The sequence below is a fragment of the Sander vitreus genome, chromosome 8 (assembly GCF_031162955.1).
Source record: "Sander vitreus isolate 19-12246 chromosome 8, sanVit1, whole genome shotgun sequence".
NCBI lineage: Eukaryota > Metazoa > Chordata > Actinopteri > Perciformes > Percidae > Sander > Sander vitreus.
The window spans coordinates 32,229,800-32,250,034 of NC_135862.1; the positions used below are offsets into that span (position 1 = coordinate 32,229,800).

At 42.9% G+C, this 20,235-nt stretch overlaps 1 protein-coding gene across 5 annotated transcripts in view; it reads right to left on the reverse strand.

Annotated features, from left to right (window-relative positions):
- elmo3 (engulfment and cell motility 3) overlaps positions 1 to 20,235 on the reverse strand; it is a 44,997-nt gene that overhangs the window by 6,813 nt on the left and 17,949 nt on the right. For 2 of the 5 annotated variants that reach the window (XM_078257858.1, XM_078257856.1), the window contains exons 5-21: positions 19,829 to 19,879; positions 19,365 to 19,534; positions 19,076 to 19,175; positions 18,802 to 18,953; positions 17,489 to 17,567; positions 16,629 to 16,679; positions 16,404 to 16,526; positions 14,699 to 14,821; positions 14,482 to 14,586; positions 13,290 to 13,398; positions 13,036 to 13,172; positions 8,437 to 8,600; positions 5,713 to 5,825; positions 4,976 to 5,080; positions 4,750 to 4,829; positions 4,545 to 4,625; positions 4,209 to 4,446 (exon numbers count right to left, since the gene is read on the reverse strand). In XM_078257858.1, coding sequence (XP_078113984.1) covers positions 4,234 to 4,446; positions 4,545 to 4,625; positions 4,750 to 4,829; positions 4,976 to 5,080; positions 5,713 to 5,825; positions 8,437 to 8,600; positions 13,036 to 13,172; positions 13,290 to 13,398; positions 14,482 to 14,586; positions 14,699 to 14,821; positions 16,404 to 16,526; positions 16,629 to 16,679; positions 17,489 to 17,567; positions 18,802 to 18,953; positions 19,076 to 19,175; positions 19,365 to 19,534; positions 19,829 to 19,879 — 1,956 coding nt within the window. In that variant the 3' untranslated portion in view covers positions 4,209 to 4,233. Of the gene's footprint in view, positions 1 to 42; positions 949 to 3,504; positions 4,447 to 4,544; positions 4,626 to 4,749; positions 4,830 to 4,975; positions 5,081 to 5,712; positions 5,826 to 8,436; positions 8,601 to 13,035; positions 13,173 to 13,289; positions 13,399 to 14,481; positions 14,587 to 14,698; positions 14,822 to 16,403; positions 16,527 to 16,628; positions 16,680 to 17,488; positions 17,568 to 18,801; positions 18,954 to 19,075; positions 19,176 to 19,364; positions 19,535 to 19,828; positions 19,880 to 20,235 lie in introns of those variants that run through there. The other 3 variants (XM_078257855.1, XM_078257854.1, XM_078257859.1) reach the window with 3 other exon arrangements.

Genomic DNA, 20,235 nt, shown 5'->3' on the forward strand with positions numbered 1-20,235 from the left:
TGGCTACTATGCGTGAGTAAAACACACACATACGCTTGTCAGTATTAATCAAACTGTTTATTCATGTGAAGTCACCCAAAGCGCATATGATATTATCACAGACGGTTGTGTGTCAGGAATGCACTGCAGAGGACAGTCGTTAAATGAAATAACACATTTCTTTTCAAAACAGAAGAAAACACTCAACACACACTACGTGATAGACTGTAGACCTGGAGTGTCACCACTGAGTGCTTGATGAGTCAGAGTGTAGCACGCTGTGACTGAGCATGTTGCCGCCATCATATAAGCACCATGTGTGACATTGATCCGCTTTAAAATGAATTCAAGATCTGATTCGAGACGGTTGCGTACTGTATTGCACAGATATATACAGGAGTGATTGATAGTTGGATATAAATCTTGTTACAAGTTTTTCTCATTATCAAAATGTTGATTATGACAAGGTATAGTTGTCAATTGTTAAAAACAAACAGAAACCCCATGATGCCTTAACTGCAGATCTGCATCGCTATAAAAAAAATAAAAGTCGTACAGAGCTTTTAGAGCATCGCTGCTCCACAGTAATCATATTGAGCCGCTGGGATCCATACCAAGGCTGGTACCCATATCAGGTACAGTATATTTAGGCTGAAAACATACTGTATTTGTCTTTCATATGTTGAAAAATTAGTATATCATGTACCATATCTGGAAAAGGCACTGTGTTCTAGTTGATGCCCATTTAAAGGTCCCATGGCATGAAAATGTCACTTTATGAGGTTGTTTAACATTAATATGAGCTCCCCCAGCCTGCCGATGGTCCCCCAGTGGCTAGAAATGGTGATAGGTGTAAACCGAGCCCTGGGTATCCTGCTCTGCCTTTGAGAAAATGAAAGCTCAGATGGGCCGATCTGGAATCTTCCCTTTATGAAGTCATAAGGAGAAAGGTTACCTCCTCTTTCTCTGCTTTGCCCGCCCAGAGAATTTGGCCCAATCATGAGAGAGAGAGAGAGAGAGAGAGACATTAGGCTCGTTTGAGATGAGCTGCGCCTCGCCTGTAAAGTGGATGAGAGCAGGCAGGAGCAGCAGGGGGCGGTGACAAAAATCCGCTGTCAAGTCGGACAGTTTCCAGCCGTTCCCAGCAGCCTTCAGGCTGAACAGGAAGTTACAGAAACACTGTGGTCCGATTCCGATTTAATAAAATGTTATCAGACCCATATATCAGCTCCTACACAGTCTCCAGTTGTTTTAATTATGACAGAGTAGCTCTCAAAATGCTCTACATGCGATCTGTTGCTGATTTACACTGTAGATGATCTGTAATCTGAACAGATTTAGTCTCTCTGACTTCTAAACGTAACTATCAGCCATAACAACATGTGTTCTGTACAGAATAAGCCTTTAAATCAGACAAATAACAGTTAAAATCCCTCCTAATCAAAATCAATAAAAAGTTTATATAAAACTTCATCATGTTGAGTCGATTCTGAACCAATCAGCTGTTAGATCAGCTGAGAGCCAGGCGTTTCCCAGCATGCCCTGGGTCCGCCCTGGGTCTTGCAGTCGGTGAAAAGCAACTGCGCTGCCTGTGTCTCAGAACTGCGGCCGTCTTGATCTCGTGAGGTTATCGTTGCCCACGTGTGCATGACGTCAGAACAAGTCGAGATCAAGTCGGACACAAATCTAACCGGCATGCATTAGGCGGTGATCGACTCTGCGCAGACCTGGCTCATCTCGTCTCATTTAAAGCTACAGACACAGAAATGGCACATCCTAAGGAAAGCTCATTGTGGGACTGGCTCTAGTGGCTGTAATTCTGCACCAAGGCTGAATTTCGGGAAAGAGACTTCAGATATAGTATTAGGGGACCACTAAGGTCTATATAAAAGAGACTTCAGATACAGTATTAGGGGGACTTCAGATACAGTATTAGGGGACCACTAAGGCCTATATAAAAGAGACTTCAGATACAGTATTAGGGGACCACTAAGACCTATATAAAAGAGACTTCAGATACAGTATTAGGGGACCACTAAGGCCTATATAAAAGAGACTTCAGATACAGTATTAGGGGACCACTAAGGCCTATATAAAAGAGACTACAAATACAGTATTAGGGGACCTCTAAGATCTATATAAAAGAGACTACAAATACAGTATTAGGGGACCTCTAAGATCTATATAAAAGAGACTACAAATACAGTATTAGGGGACCACTAAGGTCTATATAAAAGAGACTTCAGATGCAGTATTAGGGGACCACTAAGGTCTATATAAAAGAGACTTCAGATGCAGTATTAGGGGACCACTAAGGCCTATATAAAAGCATCCAAAAAGCAGCATGTCATAGGACCTTTAAAAAAAAAAAGAAGAAAGAAAAAAAAAGCAACAGAAAATACAAGAATTTAACAAATGAGCACAACCAGCCTTTTGAGACAAAGAGCAAAGCATCAACCAGAAAAACCAGCCGCGCACACAGGAACATTTCATGTATGATACACAGTTTTAGATATATTTAGAAATATAAAATGATTACAAAACAAAAGTACCATTACTTTAGTGGCTGTATTGTACAATACATGTGTTGTAGAACCAGACCGATATATCTGCCGGCCGATATTAGGCATTTTCCAAACTATCGGTATCTGCATTTATAATGGCCGATAAATGAATATTTAAAAAATAAAATAAAAACGGACGAAACTAGAGATGCACCGATTACAACTTTCTAGGCCGATTCCGATTTTCAATTTTCTTTGAGTTAGGCCAGCCGATACTGATTTCATTTTTTCGAACCACTTTACAGCACACACAAATATTTATTTTCTATCTTTTCTTTAATAGAACATTTTGCACAGAACATAGAACATTTTTTGAACAGATAATGGATCACTATAAAATAGAACTATATAAATTACTCCTGGTGTGGGAAATTCACACACATCTAAAGTGCAACGTTAGAACCATTTCCTTCTTTTCACGTCCAATATCCAACTAAAAAAATGTGATTTGGGTTTTTGGTGTCGTCCCTCCACGCCCTACTTTTTCCTTGCAGGTGTTGCATATTGCAAACTTGTTGTCTTCTGCACACACGCTGAAGAATTTCCAAACAGCTGCCATGTTCGCTAGTTAATTCACGAGGTTCCCTACATGTGCGAGAATAGCGCGAGCGGGTACACACGGCGGAAAAGTTGAGAGAAAGGAAAAAGAGACTGTCACTGTGACTGTGCTGTGCTGTCACGTCCGTGTGTGTGTGTGCGTCCTTGAGAACTGTAACTCGTATAACTTATGTTGTCCGTTAATTGTAGTGTTGACCGGCATGAAATCGGCATATGTCAGACTGACCTGCCCGTCGCCGGTCATGGCCGAGCACGTGAAAACCGGCCGGTCTATCGGTGCATCTCTAGACGAAACACTCTTCAACCATGTTGTGAGTGTTGGCGTTGTATAGTCTGTCCACCAGAGGGCGCTCTACAACCTCCCTGTTGGCAACACTCTTTGATTTGGTTGTTATTGTGTTTTTGTTCAAAGGACTTTACGTTTCATATCTTAAGTTTGTATTTTTATAAATGTTATTTATCAGAACTTTAATATATTTTGATGTTCCTCTGTTCTGTTGTGACAGTAAAACAAAAGTTTATTGTTAAACTACATTATCATATTATTTTAGTGAGGACTCAAATAACTACAAATAACTAATGTTAGGGAAATCTGTTTATGTTATGTTACGCGTTTCTTGTATTATTTTTTTTTATACATATCGGCCGATATATCGGAATATCGGATTTTTAAATCACCGAATATTTGTATCGATATCGGCCTTAAAAATCCTTTATCGGTCGGGCTCTAGTGTATTGTATGAGAAGAATTCCATTTTTGCCATTTGTTTTGTGGTTTTTGGAGCTGTGTTAAAGTTCCCAGTGCAGTGAGGAGAAATCATGAATGGAGAGACCAGCTGAAGATATTTCTCTCCCAGATAATCTGCAGCATTTAGTACAGTCGACAGCCATTTGGTAGCAGATTACACCCACAAACACCATTGTAGTTTCCACAGGTTTTCTCCTGTTCAATTGTTTCACTTGGATGTAGGAGACTATGAAGAACAAATATTATTATAAATCTGTGTTATAGGAATAAGTCAGGTCATACACACAGGCCACTTATTCAGACATCCCCCCCCACACACACACACACACAATATTTATTTACACATTCACACGACCTACTTGCACTACAGCAAGTGCACACACTCTACTGCTCGGTCTGGCTGAAGTCGTAGCAGAAGTTGTAGTTGCTGGGTGGTTTGGGGACGACCGGCGCACTGTCGGGGATGGGAACGTTCTCGAGGTCCAGGAGGCGGAGCTTAATCTCCATGGAGAGCAGGATCTCCAGCTCGCTGCGCATGGATTCACTACTCATCTCGCGGCCCAGGAGAACGCTCAGTCCATCTGTCCACAGGCAGAACTGGCAGAGAGAGGAAGCCGGGGAGTATACTCTTTATGTTCCTACTGGACATTACGATGCACACACACACACAAACTAATACAAGAGGAGAGACTCACATCTGTTCTGGAGGGGGCGATGAAGTTCAGGCTGTACTCTTCTACATCGTATGTGATGCTAAATGCCAGGTCCAGCGCCTCCTGCAGTGAGGGACACACACACACACACACACACACACACACACACACACACACACACACACACAGTGAGGTGTGAGCACGATGAGCACGAGCATACTGGGAAAAGACAGGGAGTGCTGCTCACCTTGTTCTGTTTGCCTTTGTTCTCCTTCATGTGAGGGCAGTCTTTTCCCGTCAGCAAGCCTTTGATATCCGCTACTGGAACTGAAGGGGGGGGGGGGCGCAGGGGGGAATAGATAGGAAAATGAGAAATAGACAGAGAGATCAAGTTAATTTATTTAAATCAAATCGGCTCTCCTACTAATTTTAAATCTTTACATCTGCCACGGCCCAGTCCAGCTTTCACTCACTCTTCTCTTGCAGTGTTTCGATTGGTGGGTTGTCCAGGTCTTCCTCCACATCACCGTAGTGAAGCATTTTGTGATTGGGCGACAAGCGGCAGTACCACAGTTTATCTGAGACAGACGATCAGAGAGGTTAGGCCACATGTGTCAAACTCAAGGCCCGCGGGCCAAATCCGGCCCCTCGCTAATTCTGATCCGGCTCGCATATGAATCTAGGTTCACAATATATTTGGCCCACCTAGTTGTGCGCCAAACCAAAAACATGGGAAACTGTTTTTCAACTTGCAATTACGGGACACTCAAAGCAGAATTTGGCAAATGTGCCGACTTTGAGACTCAGAAATTCCCCCAGAAGCAGAGAGTTTGCATATTCAGACTGTGAAAGAGCTTGTTGTGAGTCAGCTGTGTGGTAGCCTACTTAGAAAATGTAATCATTGTTTTGCTGGATTTGCTAAATTCTAGTATGGCTTTGGAACTTTTTTGCTGACTTTTTCAGGGCTTTATGTGGACCACACTGTAAGTGAGAAGACTATATGAGACATGCAATAATTGAGTCAAAGATATTTTACTTTTTCAATGAAATAAAAGCATGTCAATAAACTCTACATGTCTGGCCCTTGATGTGATTCTCTTTTTCCAGTGTGGCCCTTAGTGAAACTGAGTTTGACACCCCTGGGTTAGGCGAACAAGACAGTCTGCTGTCTTTTTTTAGGGTGTGTGTGTGTGTGTGTGTGGTTTCTCACCCTGTCTGCGTCGGCTGCTAATCTTCTTGAACATTGTTCCTTGACACAGCCTGTTGAGTCTCTGCTGGCGGATCAACTCCAGCAGCTCTGGCTTCAGGCGCTCTTTGAGCTCACTTGGAAAGAAAAAACAGGCTCAACAAAATGCTTCGCCACATGGAACTAGCATCCTTTTTACTGTGAAGGAACTCACAACCAAACTGCAGTACAAGACACACCCAAACTGAACACAAGACATTAAAAAGGCAAGATAGAGCACATCACATTGCCAGGGCACTAATCAGTTCTATCTTCATCATTTATCCGAAATCAGACGGGGAGTCACAGGACAGTCAGCACCTTTGTCAAAAATAAACCCTAAGGCTGCATGGATGAACCCTCAATGTGACAGCAACACACTGCTGCACTCAGTGTTTAGTGACAAACAGTAGCATACAGTAATCGACAACAGTATGGCTGCTGACCTGTCAGCTGGTTCCATAGGGGTGGGAACTATCTGGAGTCGTCAGTAGAGCAGCTGGTCAGCTTGTGCTATGGACACTACGTTTACGTGCACTAAACAAGTGTTCTTACAACACAAGGTTTATTTCAACTGACAGTCATATTGGACTGGTCCAACATGAATAAATAAATAAGGACCATGTCTACAGAACAGGACATGTTTTACTGGTTGGACAGTATAAAATATCTAAATAAAGAAAACAGGACACAACTTTTCTTTAGCTTCTCTGATTGGTTCCGTTTTGTTGTCTCTATCTATTTCTTCACTTACGCTGTCAATCTGTCGAAATATGCACACACATGGTACGCTCCACAGGGTTTGTCACGTAGTGGACCCGTGCGCTGACGTGCACTAATGTGCACATGGCACGGTAACTGGCCAATGAAACATGATCATTATAGCATTTCAAACTGGCTCTAAATCAAACACAACTAAGCCACGCAGTCAACGGACGGGACGCAGCGCTCCACAAAATAAACAAAATATTGCATACTTATCGCGACACTTTCAATATAATATTGCGCAATGTGATATCGCGATAACGATATTGAGTCGATATATCACGCACCCCTAATGTGCACAAAATACTACGGTTTTGCCCTTATCTATCTATAAATTGCAGAAACGTCTTTCTGTCTGTCTGTGTGTGTGTGTGTCTGTGTGTGTGTGTGTGTGTGTGTGGGTGTTATGTGCATATCTCTTGAACCGAGAGTCCGATGGATTTCAAACTTGACAGGTGTCTTGCTACAGGCACAAGTAAGTGCAGTGCCAGTTTGCCAGTTTGACGTTGTTTGGAGTAGAAATGCAAAGATATTGTCGGTAAAAGAAGCACACATTGGCTTTTGCCACTCTAGCCGCTGGCCACTCCCCCTCTCACACCGCATGCACACTGACTGCACTAAACCTGTTTGAGTCGTGACTCACTCGGATCTTTCACCCGACTCTTTAAATTAACTCATGAGTCGCTCATTCGACACAACACCGTCTCTCTCTCTCTCTCCGCACACGCACACGCACACACACACACACACACACACAAACAGTCCGGTTCTGGTGGTGATTAACTCAGATATGTGCTGATTAGCTCTCATAACAGGTTAGGTGGGTAGCACACTGCCATGAGGCTAATGTCTGATTACTCCACATTTTCATTGTGATATTTTGTGATTACATTTTGAATCTGCAATGTTCTCTGTCAGGTAAATCAGTAAGTTAGTAGTAGGCTATGCAGGGGAGTTGCATATGAAGTGGTTTGGGGTCCTTCTGTAAGTAATTTTGGGGTACAATTTGGTTTTGATGAATTCTACAAGCAACAATACCACAGGGCAGCATTCGTCCCGTTCCAAACATTTTCAATGGGCACTGCACTAGTTCTGAAAAAGACAATATTCCAACTAAGCTGTTTACATGGCTAAATTCGCGTGTGCCATTTTTGCTTCTTTGCATCACTTGTTCGACCGTGCGAACACAGCCTCCCTCATTTATTTCTTTAACCACCTTCTTGGAAAAAAAAAATCGGCGTTGCCATATATATGCGCATGTCTAAAAACCTGTTGTTGATATTCAAGTATTTTATAATGCTTGAAGGTAGGTGTGTTTCTCCTTCTGACCAGAAATGTGGGCTTTCCTTTTGGGTATGCATCTCTACCCCCCAGCCCTGCAAACTGTTGGCTAGTTGGTTTATGTTCAGCAACCATAGCAACGCACAGAGCTGACCCTAAACGGGGAAAAGTCTGTGTTTCAATCTGTGGTAAAAAAACAAATAAACAATTGAGACGCATATTGCAAATGTGCTGTATATACAGTATGTCCATAGAATTTTCTAAAAACCTGAATAATATCGGCATATCCCACGTCTTAAAATGCTACATTTGGAATATACAAACAGAAGATGATGTTCACATGACCTGCATCCAATTCAGAACATTGTCATCTTCGGAATAATAGTGGAATATCAGTGTGCATGTAAACGTTGACTTTTTCTACAACAATCTGATTGTTCATTGTAATTTTTCTCCAGGACCATGGAGACAAAATAGCTACTGCTATGAAACGTCCACATAATAACTAAACCCTGAACCCTGTGCGCATCAGAAGAAGAAGGCTGATCTGATGTGACATCTTCTGCCATGCAGCTGAAACAAAGTCATCGAATAAGGCGACCAAAAAGTGCAAATGTAAATAGTTTCATCAAATAACTAATCTTTAAACGTCCTGCTACTCACAGTACGGGTGGAGCAAGAGTCTCTTCCTGGTGCAGTCGTTCTGTCTGCCGCAGTTTGAGGATCTCGCTGTAGTTGAGTGCATTGACTTTGTTCTTGAAGAGCTCCAGGGAGGTGGGCTTACTGGACAGCGTCCTGGTTATCTGCTCCCTCACCACCTGCATCACCTGGGGACACAGAGACACAGAGAGCTTACACACTGTGCAGTTTCATGTAGGCTTGGTAACCGTGTACTGCAGTTTTGTGGATTTGGATTCATATTTGGGCTGTGGTCCCAGGCAGCTCTCCCCCACTAACACGTCCCCTTGTTTCGGAGATGCCTTTGGGTTGTAGTGGCCTTCGACAAGAGAGGTTCTGTATGAAGTGAAGTGGTAAGACAGACATAACTTGTACACAGCATACCTGATATACCTTTTAAGTATTTTATTTGAGTACCATTTTGGATGACAATATAAAATACTCTCTTGAGCATACGTTGTTCTGGTGTATCTCCGGTCTTTCATTCTTCATCCTCTAACTTTCTTCTCTGTTCTTGAATGTGCAGGAGCGACCGGAGCCTCTCCCAGCTTAACAGACTGTTATGCTACCTGGCTAGCTAGCAGCTAAAATGTTACCCAACATGCCGTCCGGGGCGGTGTAAATTTGTAAATGTAAAATGAGTAGTGTTAGAAATTGTTTAAGTCACAAATTGTTGTGTGCTATGGTGTTTTATCCTGTTAAAGAGAGTTAGTTGTGGGTTATTAATTGTTGTGTTATAATGTTACTACCATGAGTGAGAAGGGTACGCAGTTAACAGGGCTCCCGTTGTCAATTTGCTCGCGGATTGCTTCGGCCGTAGCGCTCTAGTATTACCTTTGAGATTTAAAACCCACATGAAGAAGATTCTTCTGTTTACTCTACGAGGCCAGAACATGGTCCATGGATAGATAGATAATACACAGAGCTTTCTGGGTGTTCAGAAAGAGTAGTTCACTTCCTCTCCTCTCCTCCACTCTTTCATGCAATACTCCTTCTAAGCCACACCCACACACGCCTCTGTTCCATTCATGTGTTTTCCCGCCTACTTCTATTATCAGTATAGAATCCCTCCTGGTTCACACTGTCTAATCACATGATCCTTCCCCCCTCATCTCAGCCATTGATCAGCGCGCTCTTTATTAACCCAATTATCTGCAACATACCCCCCCCAACACCCTCATACCAACCATGCTGAATTAGTACAATCAATGATGCAAAAACTGGGTGGTTATTTGAACTGAACAGTTCCAGGGTCCATCCTTTTATTGGTCTTGGAAAATCTGATATAAATCTAATTTAAAAACTAATTTGTAAACAAATCCCCCCAGATTGAACTGCTGTAGCACTGACTCAGCATTTGTGTGATTTTTGTGTGTGTGTGTGTGTGTGTGTGTGTATTCCGCATGACTTGTTAAACTAAAGCTAACAGAAAGGGACAGGGGGTAACCCCGGTTACCCTGAAACAAGAGCTCAGGGCACTTGGTCAAACAGTGCATGCATATGTGTGAAATCTATAGCTCCCTTCAGTTGTACGTGCCACAGTTGTAAATAGTGGAAAATCTATATTGAAATCTATAGCGCTACGAGACCAAGCTGACTCCAGCACTATTTGTCCATCTCCCACTTCTTTGACACACGCTCTGCTGACCTACATCACTCCTGTTCACACCCAATTCCACTGATTGTGAACAATCAGTCCTAAAGTGTAATTTGACCCATTCAGTACAGCTCTGTCCAGACTCTCCACTCGGTTATGGGCTGTTATACAAATAACTGTTCGCTACAACACAGGTTCTGCTAACAAGCAATTTACATACAGTACATTACATACATTAAATCAAACGCAGAAATCTCAATCTCAGGACAAGGATTTTTAATGTGACCCAACCACAGAGAAGGGCCGAGGCTATCCATCTGGCAGCAGTGGAAGTGCAGACGGTCATTTTATATTGTGTGAACATGCTGGGACACAAAACAAGCGACTAGAGTTTCACACTGCGTCTCCCTTCTCAAGCCCCCTGATCCAAAATAACCTCGCTGTCCAGCAACTTTCACATGACACAAGCTTTAGACAGCCACTTCATACTGTTGTGTCATCCCAACTCTCATGCTATGAATCATTTCTGTTGTTACGTCTCGCCCTTATAACAGTTTGGAGTACGGATGAAAAATCATTGAAACATTTCGCATCAACAGCCCAATTAAATAAATCAATTTACAACAAACGAACAACAAACTGCCCAACGCACATTCCAACCGAGAAACAAAACTAAAAGCAAACTTACCTCCATCTTTTATTCCTTCAGGGCAGACTATTTTGACAGATATTTAAATCCCAAATTTGAACTCCACCCGTCGTTAACAATCAGAGAAGAGTGACGGGGATGACAAGCGGTGAAAGTGAGGGAGAGAGAGAGAGAGAGAGAGAGAGAGAGAGAGAGAGAGAGAGAGAGAGAGAGAGACGGAGATAACCTACATGACAGCAGAGGTGCAGGCCTTTGGGTGTTTTGTAAACAGACACCCTGATACTCTCACACACATGCACACCCCCCCACCCCTTCCTGCCTGTACAGCCCAGCCCCTCTGTCATTTAGCTGAACTGGCCAATGGGAGCGATGATGGCAGCTGTCTCTGTTCCCTAAAACCCTGCAGCATGTGCATGTATGCTAAATGTGTGTGTGTGTGTGTGTGTGTGTGTGTGTGTGCGTGCGTGCGTGGGTGGGTGGGTGTGTGTGTGTGCATTTGAGGATGATGACCACACAGTCCATTCACGTGATTGGAGGTAGGGATGGGTCTTACTCAAACAGCAATACTTCCAATTCATAATCTAAGTAACAAAACCTAAATGTGTGATATCACACATGCACCACCAGCACCTCTCTTTTTCTTTGGCTTCTCTTCCACTCGGCTCCCTCCAGTCCAACCCTCTCATTCTCTCGCTCTCATATTGTTTCCAGAGGTTTTACGTTCCCTCTGTTGTTGTGTAATTACTGCTCATTCCCTGGGCGCTTTGTTTTCCTTGTTTCCTTCTCCCTCCGTTTCTGCCGCCCACCACGCTTCTCTTTGTCCACCTAATGCCCCTTTGTCCTTGCCCCAAAGCACCCTGGGTAGGGAGCCGTGGTCAAAAACAAAAGGCCTAGTCTGCTGGCCTGGCGCTCAGGACACTGGCCCGCTCCTGAAAAGGCCAAAGGGTCACCGAGTTTTATCAGCAATTTATTGATGACGGACGGTTGTGTCGTGTGTGATGTTGAAATGCGGCTCGGGAGAAAAAGCTCTACCACGTTCCCTTTCAGGACAGCTGGATTCTCAATATTTCTCCCTGTGTGTGTGTGTGTGTGTGTGTGTGTGTGTGTGTGTGTGTGTGTGTTCCTAAAGTTAACGCAGGGTCAACTCTTTCTGTGGGGGCAGGTCGGGGATGGTTAGCATAAGAATGAACCTATACAAAGTCACAAAAGTACAAACTTAGACAAATCCACCATAAAAGATTATTTTAAAAGGGCTCTCATTTAAGCTCAACTCTGTGACTGGAGGAGCTTGCCCTTTTGTTAAATTTAAATCGGTTTGAAAACCTTTGTAATTCATTAACATAACTCAAGGTGGGCTTGATTTATCTTGTTAAATGCTTTAATGCATGTAATGATGTGTGTGAGATGAAAGACATCTCACTCAGAGGTGCTGAGGCTTGTTGTCAGTTGCATCACGATTTACTGTGCAAGATAATCAACAAATCAAGGATCACAGAATGAGGTAATGACTGCTGACAAACATCTGGCATTTAAGGAGTGAAACAGTGAGTGCATACTGAACAAGGCAATGACCAAATTCAACATTATTTCATCATTTATGGAAGTGTATTTGTGCTTGGGCCTGCCGCAAATGAGTTCAGGTACTCGATGAGAAGCACAGCGTTGCTATGTCACAGGATTTGTTTGCAAGACTTGCAGTAAACAGGCCGGTTCTGGCAATGGTAGGCCTGGATCTGAAATACCCTGTGTCATCTTTTTACACACACAGCGACAGTTAATGTGCCATTGAGCCCTGCTAGCCATGCGTTTCAACAGTTATTTGTCAGTGTAGCGACTGAAATCAGTGGACTACGTTGCAAAAAGTATGTGTAGAAAACACAGCTTGCACAAATTGAGTCATCTGCCTTTTAACTCAGCATTCCTCCTGCTGGGTCTTTATTAGATTTCCCCAAGTAAACATGGAGACATATATGGCTACAATACAACTGGAATGTAGTCCACCCCTTTCAGAGCATTTACAGTATGTACTGAGATGTGCCTCAAAACTGTAAATATCAGTATGATCATAAATAGATAGGGGTTGAGTGTTTCTTTTTGGGAATATGCATATTTGCTTTCTTACTGATAGTTACACAAGCAGATTAATACCACTCTTTCATCAAACTCTGAACGCATTTCCTGAAAGGTTGAACTTTTCTTTTAAAGTGAAAAGAAAGCTAAATTTAGAGTTTGAAGCTAGCCTGCTTAGTCAAAATCCTCCTGCATGGCACAATAGTTTTTGCTAGGCTTATGAAGAAAGCCATGCCGTGCCATACCATGCCATGCTATGTTATTGCACCTTGTCAAAGTCCTCCTGTGTGGCTCTCATCTCTTTCCAGGTCTTGTTGAGCAGCTGGATGCAGACACAGAACAGCTCCTCCATCAACCGATCCTGACTGAAGAAGATGGGGTGGTAGTCAGATCTCGTCTCTGAGGCTGTTAATGGGGAAGATGGAGAACAAAAAGCAAATCAATACAAGATTATCAGTTGTTACAGTCAAAGGTTACAGACAAAGTGATGGCACTTATACTGCCGGTTGGAGGTCAACTTACGGGGCTCTCCGATACGAAGGATTTCACACAGGATGAGTGTGAGCTGGATGCTGCTCCTAGCGAATGGACACTCATGTTTGTCTTCCCTACTGCTATTCTCCAGGACAAACTGGGAGACAGGAAAAATGTAACATTGTCTTGTAAACATCACAAATTAATTTTTTCGTTGATCATAAAGTGAAGCCTGTGCAATAGAGAACAGACAAAAACAATGTGGCAATTTTATGACGGTTCCTTTAAGCTGGGGTAGGCAGTTTAATTGTTTAAACTTGGGCAGAAATTCCATAATAATCTTTCAGCATGTTGTTATTCAAGTGGTCTGAGAAAAAGACTTTTGCACCTCCTCCTCGGCTCTGTTTTTAGGCTTTAGAAAATCTCGCCCATGACGAGGGACTTCGCCCAATACAGAGTTTATTTCAGAGAGAGAGTTCCTATTGGCTGTTCTGCAAATGCAGATGCGCATGCACGTTCCGTTAGTGAAAGTTCTGCTAACCTTAGCCAAAGGCTCGCAGCTGCAGCTAATTCAAGGATAAACTATTCGATAAGAGACTTTATTGTCATCCATCTATATACAGCGCAGTACTGTACATAGAGGAACAAAACTGTGTAAAAATGGGGTCCAGCTTATTGTCCAGGGAGTGGACATTTGCTGTGAAAACAGTCCTGGGGTTAGCCTTCTAGCCTAGCATGAACACCGGCTCATTTGCCGTGTCTGCATTTCCTCTCACACACGTCTCCTTGTTCGGATGACAGAAGCCAGAGTCTGAAGCCGTGGCACTGCCTGCTGCCGCCATCCCAACGAGGAGACGCTGGAGGCGGTGTGAGAGAAAACGTCAACGTGGACAAAGGCTCACGGCTGAGGCTGATTCAAGTTCATGTTTCTGTAGCTACCTAGATCCTTGAATCACAGTACGTCATCTCAAAACGGCATCGGGATGAAATGAATGACTAGTACTCGTATGAAGCCGCTGCATATGCCCGTGCTTGCCTGATGGGAGCGGCTGCACAGAGAGGCGAGGGGGAGAGCTGAAGGTGTGTGTTGTTAGCTTTCTGCCTACTGCAGCTTTAACATTTTTGAACTGAAACATGTATGAGCTACATGACATCATGCCAAAGTCTGAAAATGTTTCGAGAAATGTTTTATTATAAACTCTTCAAATTGTCAAATTAACGGCAGATCAATCATGCTCACCCTGCTGTAGGCATCAGGATAGCGTGCAGCAAAATAATACATAGTGTCCAAAGCGAGAAGCCCAGGAGGCGTTCGCACCAAGTCCTGACCAGGGTTACTATTGTTCTGAAATGACCAAAGACAATATCAATCACAGTAATATGAATATGAAAAGTAGGAGTATTAATAATAATAATCACAGTGAACAGAAACATAACATCTGAAAGCAGTCACTTACAGAGAAGCCTAACTTCTTGAACTCTTTGGCGCAGAGCGAGCGCCGTCTCTCGTGGCTCAGGCTGTTGTCGCTTTCCGTCTCAAACGCTGCCTGCCGCAAACCGTGAAGGATGTCTCTCTGCTCCTGCATGGGGGGAGGCAGATAAAAGGTAGATGTTTACCATGGAGATGGATGTTGAGTGGACATCTTTGAGTGTTAATTTATTTCAAACTGTTATTTTGTTACAGACATCTGACTGGAGTGATAATAAAATAAGCATTGGTATTTTAATGGGGACAGTTCACCCCAAAATCAAAAATATGCTAAATAAGTACGCTTCCTTCTGCGCGGTCATACAGTTGGCGGGTGTAGTTCGGTAGGAAGAAAGTAGTTCCTACATGAAACTGCTCACAACCAGTTCTGTGGATTATCTTTGAGTAACTGTGTCGTGATTTGGAAGGTACAGTATGTATGCACAACAAGGTACAGTATGTGCAACTATACAGAGTGTTATTATGGCTGAATAAATTATGACCAATATACAACAGTTGAATATATATTTTCATTTATATTGCACATCTATTTAACAGGATGTAGTGCACAGATAAGTAGGTGTGAGAAGACAGAAGAGTCTGTTTCCGGTACTGAGCTTACACCTGTCTTTTCACAAAGTGTACATGCTTCAATGACAGGACTGAAGATAATAGTACTACGAAGGAAGGGGAAGCTACTAATTAACCTAATCTTTGCCTTAACCCCAAGATTAAACCTACAGGAGACCTCATGCCTAATTATATAACTTCAGACAGATATGATTTAAAAATAAATTGTGATCATTGATTTGCGAAGATACACTTTGATTTACTGTTGGTACTGCTGCAACTGGGATTAGACTTCCCTGCAGATTTTCAAGACTTTTACCTATGTGACAGGATGTCGAATTCCTACTGACCCGATTGTTCTGTTACTTAATGACGACTCTTAATTACATGTGCTTGGGAGACAGAAGAAAATTTGGCTAGCCGGCTCAACCGCGACCAAGAAAATGATAGCTCAACGCTGGCTTCCCCCCACTCACTTTGTATAAAACAGTGGTTGACGTATTTTATAGACATAGTTATGCTTGAGCTCTCTACAGCAAGGATTAACAAAGCCAAATCATCGACTATAGACCTATGGAAAAGCGCAGCAGCACAAGTATCAGTCCTAATGACCTCAGCATCACAAGAACTAGAGGAGAGCGACTAGGCAAGGTGTGATCTCTGTTTTTGTTTATTTGTTAGTTTTGTTTTTTCTTTTCTTTTCCTCGAGACTGCGGAGGGTGGGGGGTGGGAGTGGGTGGTTGTTCTTGTTCAAGTGCGTTTGTCTGTTCTGTATGTTTGAAATGGAAAAATAATTAAATAAATTGATCTTAAAAGGACTTTTACCTGACTGCTGATACATTCTCAACTCGACCATCATCACGTTATACAGGAAAATATGTAGGCTACAACTAAATAGTGCTCAAATATATTGACATTTATATGGACTTACGTTAAATTATTTCCAACAAAAATCTACTCAGATGGGGGGTGGGGGGGGTCTGTATAGTGATATATCAATGTAGTATCCTGCATCAATAGATTTAAATACTAATACCTAAAATGATGTTTGGAGTCAGTGGAAAATACGTTAACCAGCAGCAGATGTTTTCACTCTGAGTTTGACTTGTCATGTTAGAGCTCACCTGGCTGTAACAGTCCAGAGGCGTCCTCATGCGAGGCTCCAGGTGATTTAAGGTAACTGACTGTAGGACATAGAGGTAGTGGGCCATCTCGTCCTGGACGGAACCAGAACTATGGATGATGTTCTGCAACAAATACACAATTTCCCTTACAATACGGTCTTCTTTCATCATATTTTCACTGAGCTACAGAAAATTATGTGAAATGTAAATAGGGAGATAATTTACCTTATAGATATACTGACGGAGATTCTTCTTATTCAGGAATGCAAACATATCCTGGGAAACAAAAGACAAAGGAACAGGGGAACATAGTGAGGATAAGTTAAATGTGTTACTGGGGTGCAATTACATGTTTCTATCATGGGGTGGCGATAGAGTGCCAGTGACTAATTAGTGGGCGGGACAAGGGTTAGTGTGAGGGACTTTGACCTTTGTGCCAAAATCATCACTTGCTGGTACATGCATCTCTAGCCCAGCCTCGTTTTGGTCAGAGCTAATTTGCTGATAAGAAGGGTGGATTTGTTGACCTACTCTAAAAAGGAGGAAGTGTAACAAAGAGAGTCTGAGAGAAAGGAGACTGAGGGCTGAATGAAGGAACTGTTTCCCTACAATGAGAGAGGAGCAGGAACAGAACAGAGGGAGAGAAAGCCTCGACTGTTTACAGAAAAGCTGAGATGACCAGACAGAATGAGATAGATGGGTCATTTCCAGCTGTCTGTAAGAAGTGGCGCCTGCAGGATTCTGACTCGCATGTACAAAAATGGCCTGCTGGTGCAAATAACCGTCCTTCACCCCAAGTCACATGCTGCCACTCTCAGCCTGGGATACAAAAGCTTCCCATCACTGCAAGAATGCACCATAGTAAAGAGTTATGATGACTGAATATGAAAAACATCAGCTAAGTATGCACAGTGCATACCGATTAACAGCTGCAGGCAGCACTGTCTGAGAGTAACAGACATTCAGGAAGGCCCTTAAACTAACTAAATACCTACTGGTCTGCATGCGTGCAACATTGAACAGCTATGAGAAGAGGAAGTTGGTGCAATGTGGGTTAGAAAGTAAAAAACGGACAGCGGCAGCACCTGTCTGTCTGAGTCAGCGGCTGTTTGTAGTAGTGCCATTAATAGGGCCATGGCTTTGGTCTGTATCTGCTGATTCGTTCTAAAATCAGTCAGAGAGGAGAAAGACAAAAGTGAGACAAACACATAATGTAAACATTCAATGGCTGCATGACAAGGTGTGTATAGAAAGGAAAACAAGTTGAGATTAAAGGATGTTTTAAAGGGTTTCCATTCTCACGTTAACACATTCCGTCTAATTGTGAAATCCGGGTGTGCTAAATGGCAGAGACAGTAGTATTATCAGCACTAGTTGTTTTTATTACATATTTAATAACTTCCTGTTCAAAAGACAATGCTGCCACTTATCACCGCCCCAACCTACTGCCCCACAGATCAGTGTGATCAGATCAGATGATCAGTCATCTGTCACTGTCAGAGTTTGTTTTCTCTTTAACTTTGCTGAACATTGTATGGGATGTTTTCCATCCATCTTTGGTTTCTTCCACTATCTGCCACTGAGAGAAACTCTGACCGTGGTTTGTTCTGGAAGAACAGCGCCCTGTTTTTTAATAAAGCAATACAGAAGATTTTGCTATGTGGGGTTTTTACATTACATTATACTTCTGTCTAAGAATCAGTGTAATAACTTTGATGGCATAATCAAAGTTGCAACAAAAAGTATGTATATATCAAGCAGGTGTGGTAGCACACATTCAAAAATTCAATGAGTTTATGATTGGCTTTTAAAGACATAATATGTAGAATTTCTGCATTAAAATGCCTACAAACGACTAGACCTATGTTATATATTAAGTTATATATTCTGTTGAGTGTTCAAACCCAGAAAAATCTTAATATTCAAGGTAATGGTTTGTTATGTTTGGTCGCCTGTCAACAGAGCATGTGAGCGGTGAGAGTTTCTGCTCATTTGTTCCCTCCGCTCTGCCGCTCAAAGCCGCTTCAGGATTCTCTGCTCAATATCGCTCCAGTAACACAGAGACGGGCTCGGGCATGCTTCGTACTCATGGTGTGAGCGGTACTGAAGCGAAATTGGAGCAGGATGGAGCGGGAGATAAGGCGAAGCTCCAACTTTCTAAAAATCTGCTCTGCGCTCCATCCAAAATCCTCCCGTTCCGCTCACATGTGGATAATTTGGCTCCTGGAAAAAAAAAAAATCCTGAACGATGAACACTAAAGGAATCCTAATCGAGAGAAACTGACGGCAATGACATCAATGCTCCGTGTTTTGGTATTGTTTTGATTGGGATACCCAAGCAGCAGAATATGAAAATATTCTACATTAAAGAGTCAGTCTATATCTATCGGTTACTTACACCTGGAGGTGAGCGATGAGCCTTTCCATAGTGACTTCCAGTTTGACTTGCAGGAAGAGGTTGGAGCTGCTCAGCACCATGCTCTCCAGGATATCCAAGGACACCTGCTGTATTGATGCATCGGTCGGCTTTGCGTTGACAAAGCTGGCAATCTGAAGGAGAGGAGGAAAGAAGGGAAGGAGAGCAGGAAGAATAGTAAGAGAGTGTGCAGCTACAGTCAGTGATAAACAAATCTGTGACCAAACGACAGACAGACAGCACAAGTTTACAGCACCTTCTTGATGAAGACAGACGAGAGGTTCTCCCATGAAACTATCCCATGATCCATCAGTTCCATGAAGCCTGTCAGTGTGTGGGTCATGATCACATTACTCCTGAATGACAAAGACACACAAAGAAATATTATGCACTTACACACACACACACACGCGCACACACACACACACACACACACACACACACACACACACACACACACACACACACACACACACACACACAGACAGACAAACAAGTATTTTGTACCCACACACACATGCAATGACAAGTAGTAAAGTACTTACTCATTACAGTCCTCTACTATCTTGACCAATAAGAGGTGTCCGTCTCGGCTGATGAACTCCTGAGCAAAGGTCACGTCTGTGGAAACGCTCGCCAGTTCCTTCAGCGAATCGCAGCGAACACCCGCGTCTGAGCTCTGGATGCCCTTGTACAAGTCTTCTGCACAGCGTCCCTGCGTTCACCAGCATCAACAAAACACACACCCTACTCAACAATTGTGTCCTTTTCTAGTTTTTCAAATTATACCGTTGCTCTTTTAAACTCAGCTACTTGTAATGGCAGTGACAGATCGGTGCTGACCAGTTCTACTGTCTGTGCATGCAGCGGATTCTGTAAATTTGCTGCATGCAGAATAAATGAAGGAGTAACGAGCCAGTGACAGAGTGAGAGACAGAGGGCTTGAGGAATGTGAGAAGAGGGAGGTGCAAGAGTAGCGTGGCTGAGAGCCTGGTTGATACAGACTCACCGGTGCTTTGGTCAGACGCAGAATGCAGCCGTTCTTAATGTCCAGACGATTCTACAACACAAAAACAAACAAACAAACACACACACACACACACACACACACACACACACACACACACACACACACACACACACACACACACACACACGCATGCAGAGAAAAAAAGTTTAAAAACTAAAATACACTGCTGGCATATCAACCACAAGGTAGATGAAGTCAGACATACATGGATACAAATAAGTTAACCACACACACACACACACACCCACACACCCACACACACACACACACACACACACACACACACACACACACACACAGTACCTATTCACACAGTAACCCATAAACAAACTCACACTAGGACAAATATAGTCAGCTATAAACTGCAGGAAATGCTATGACTAATT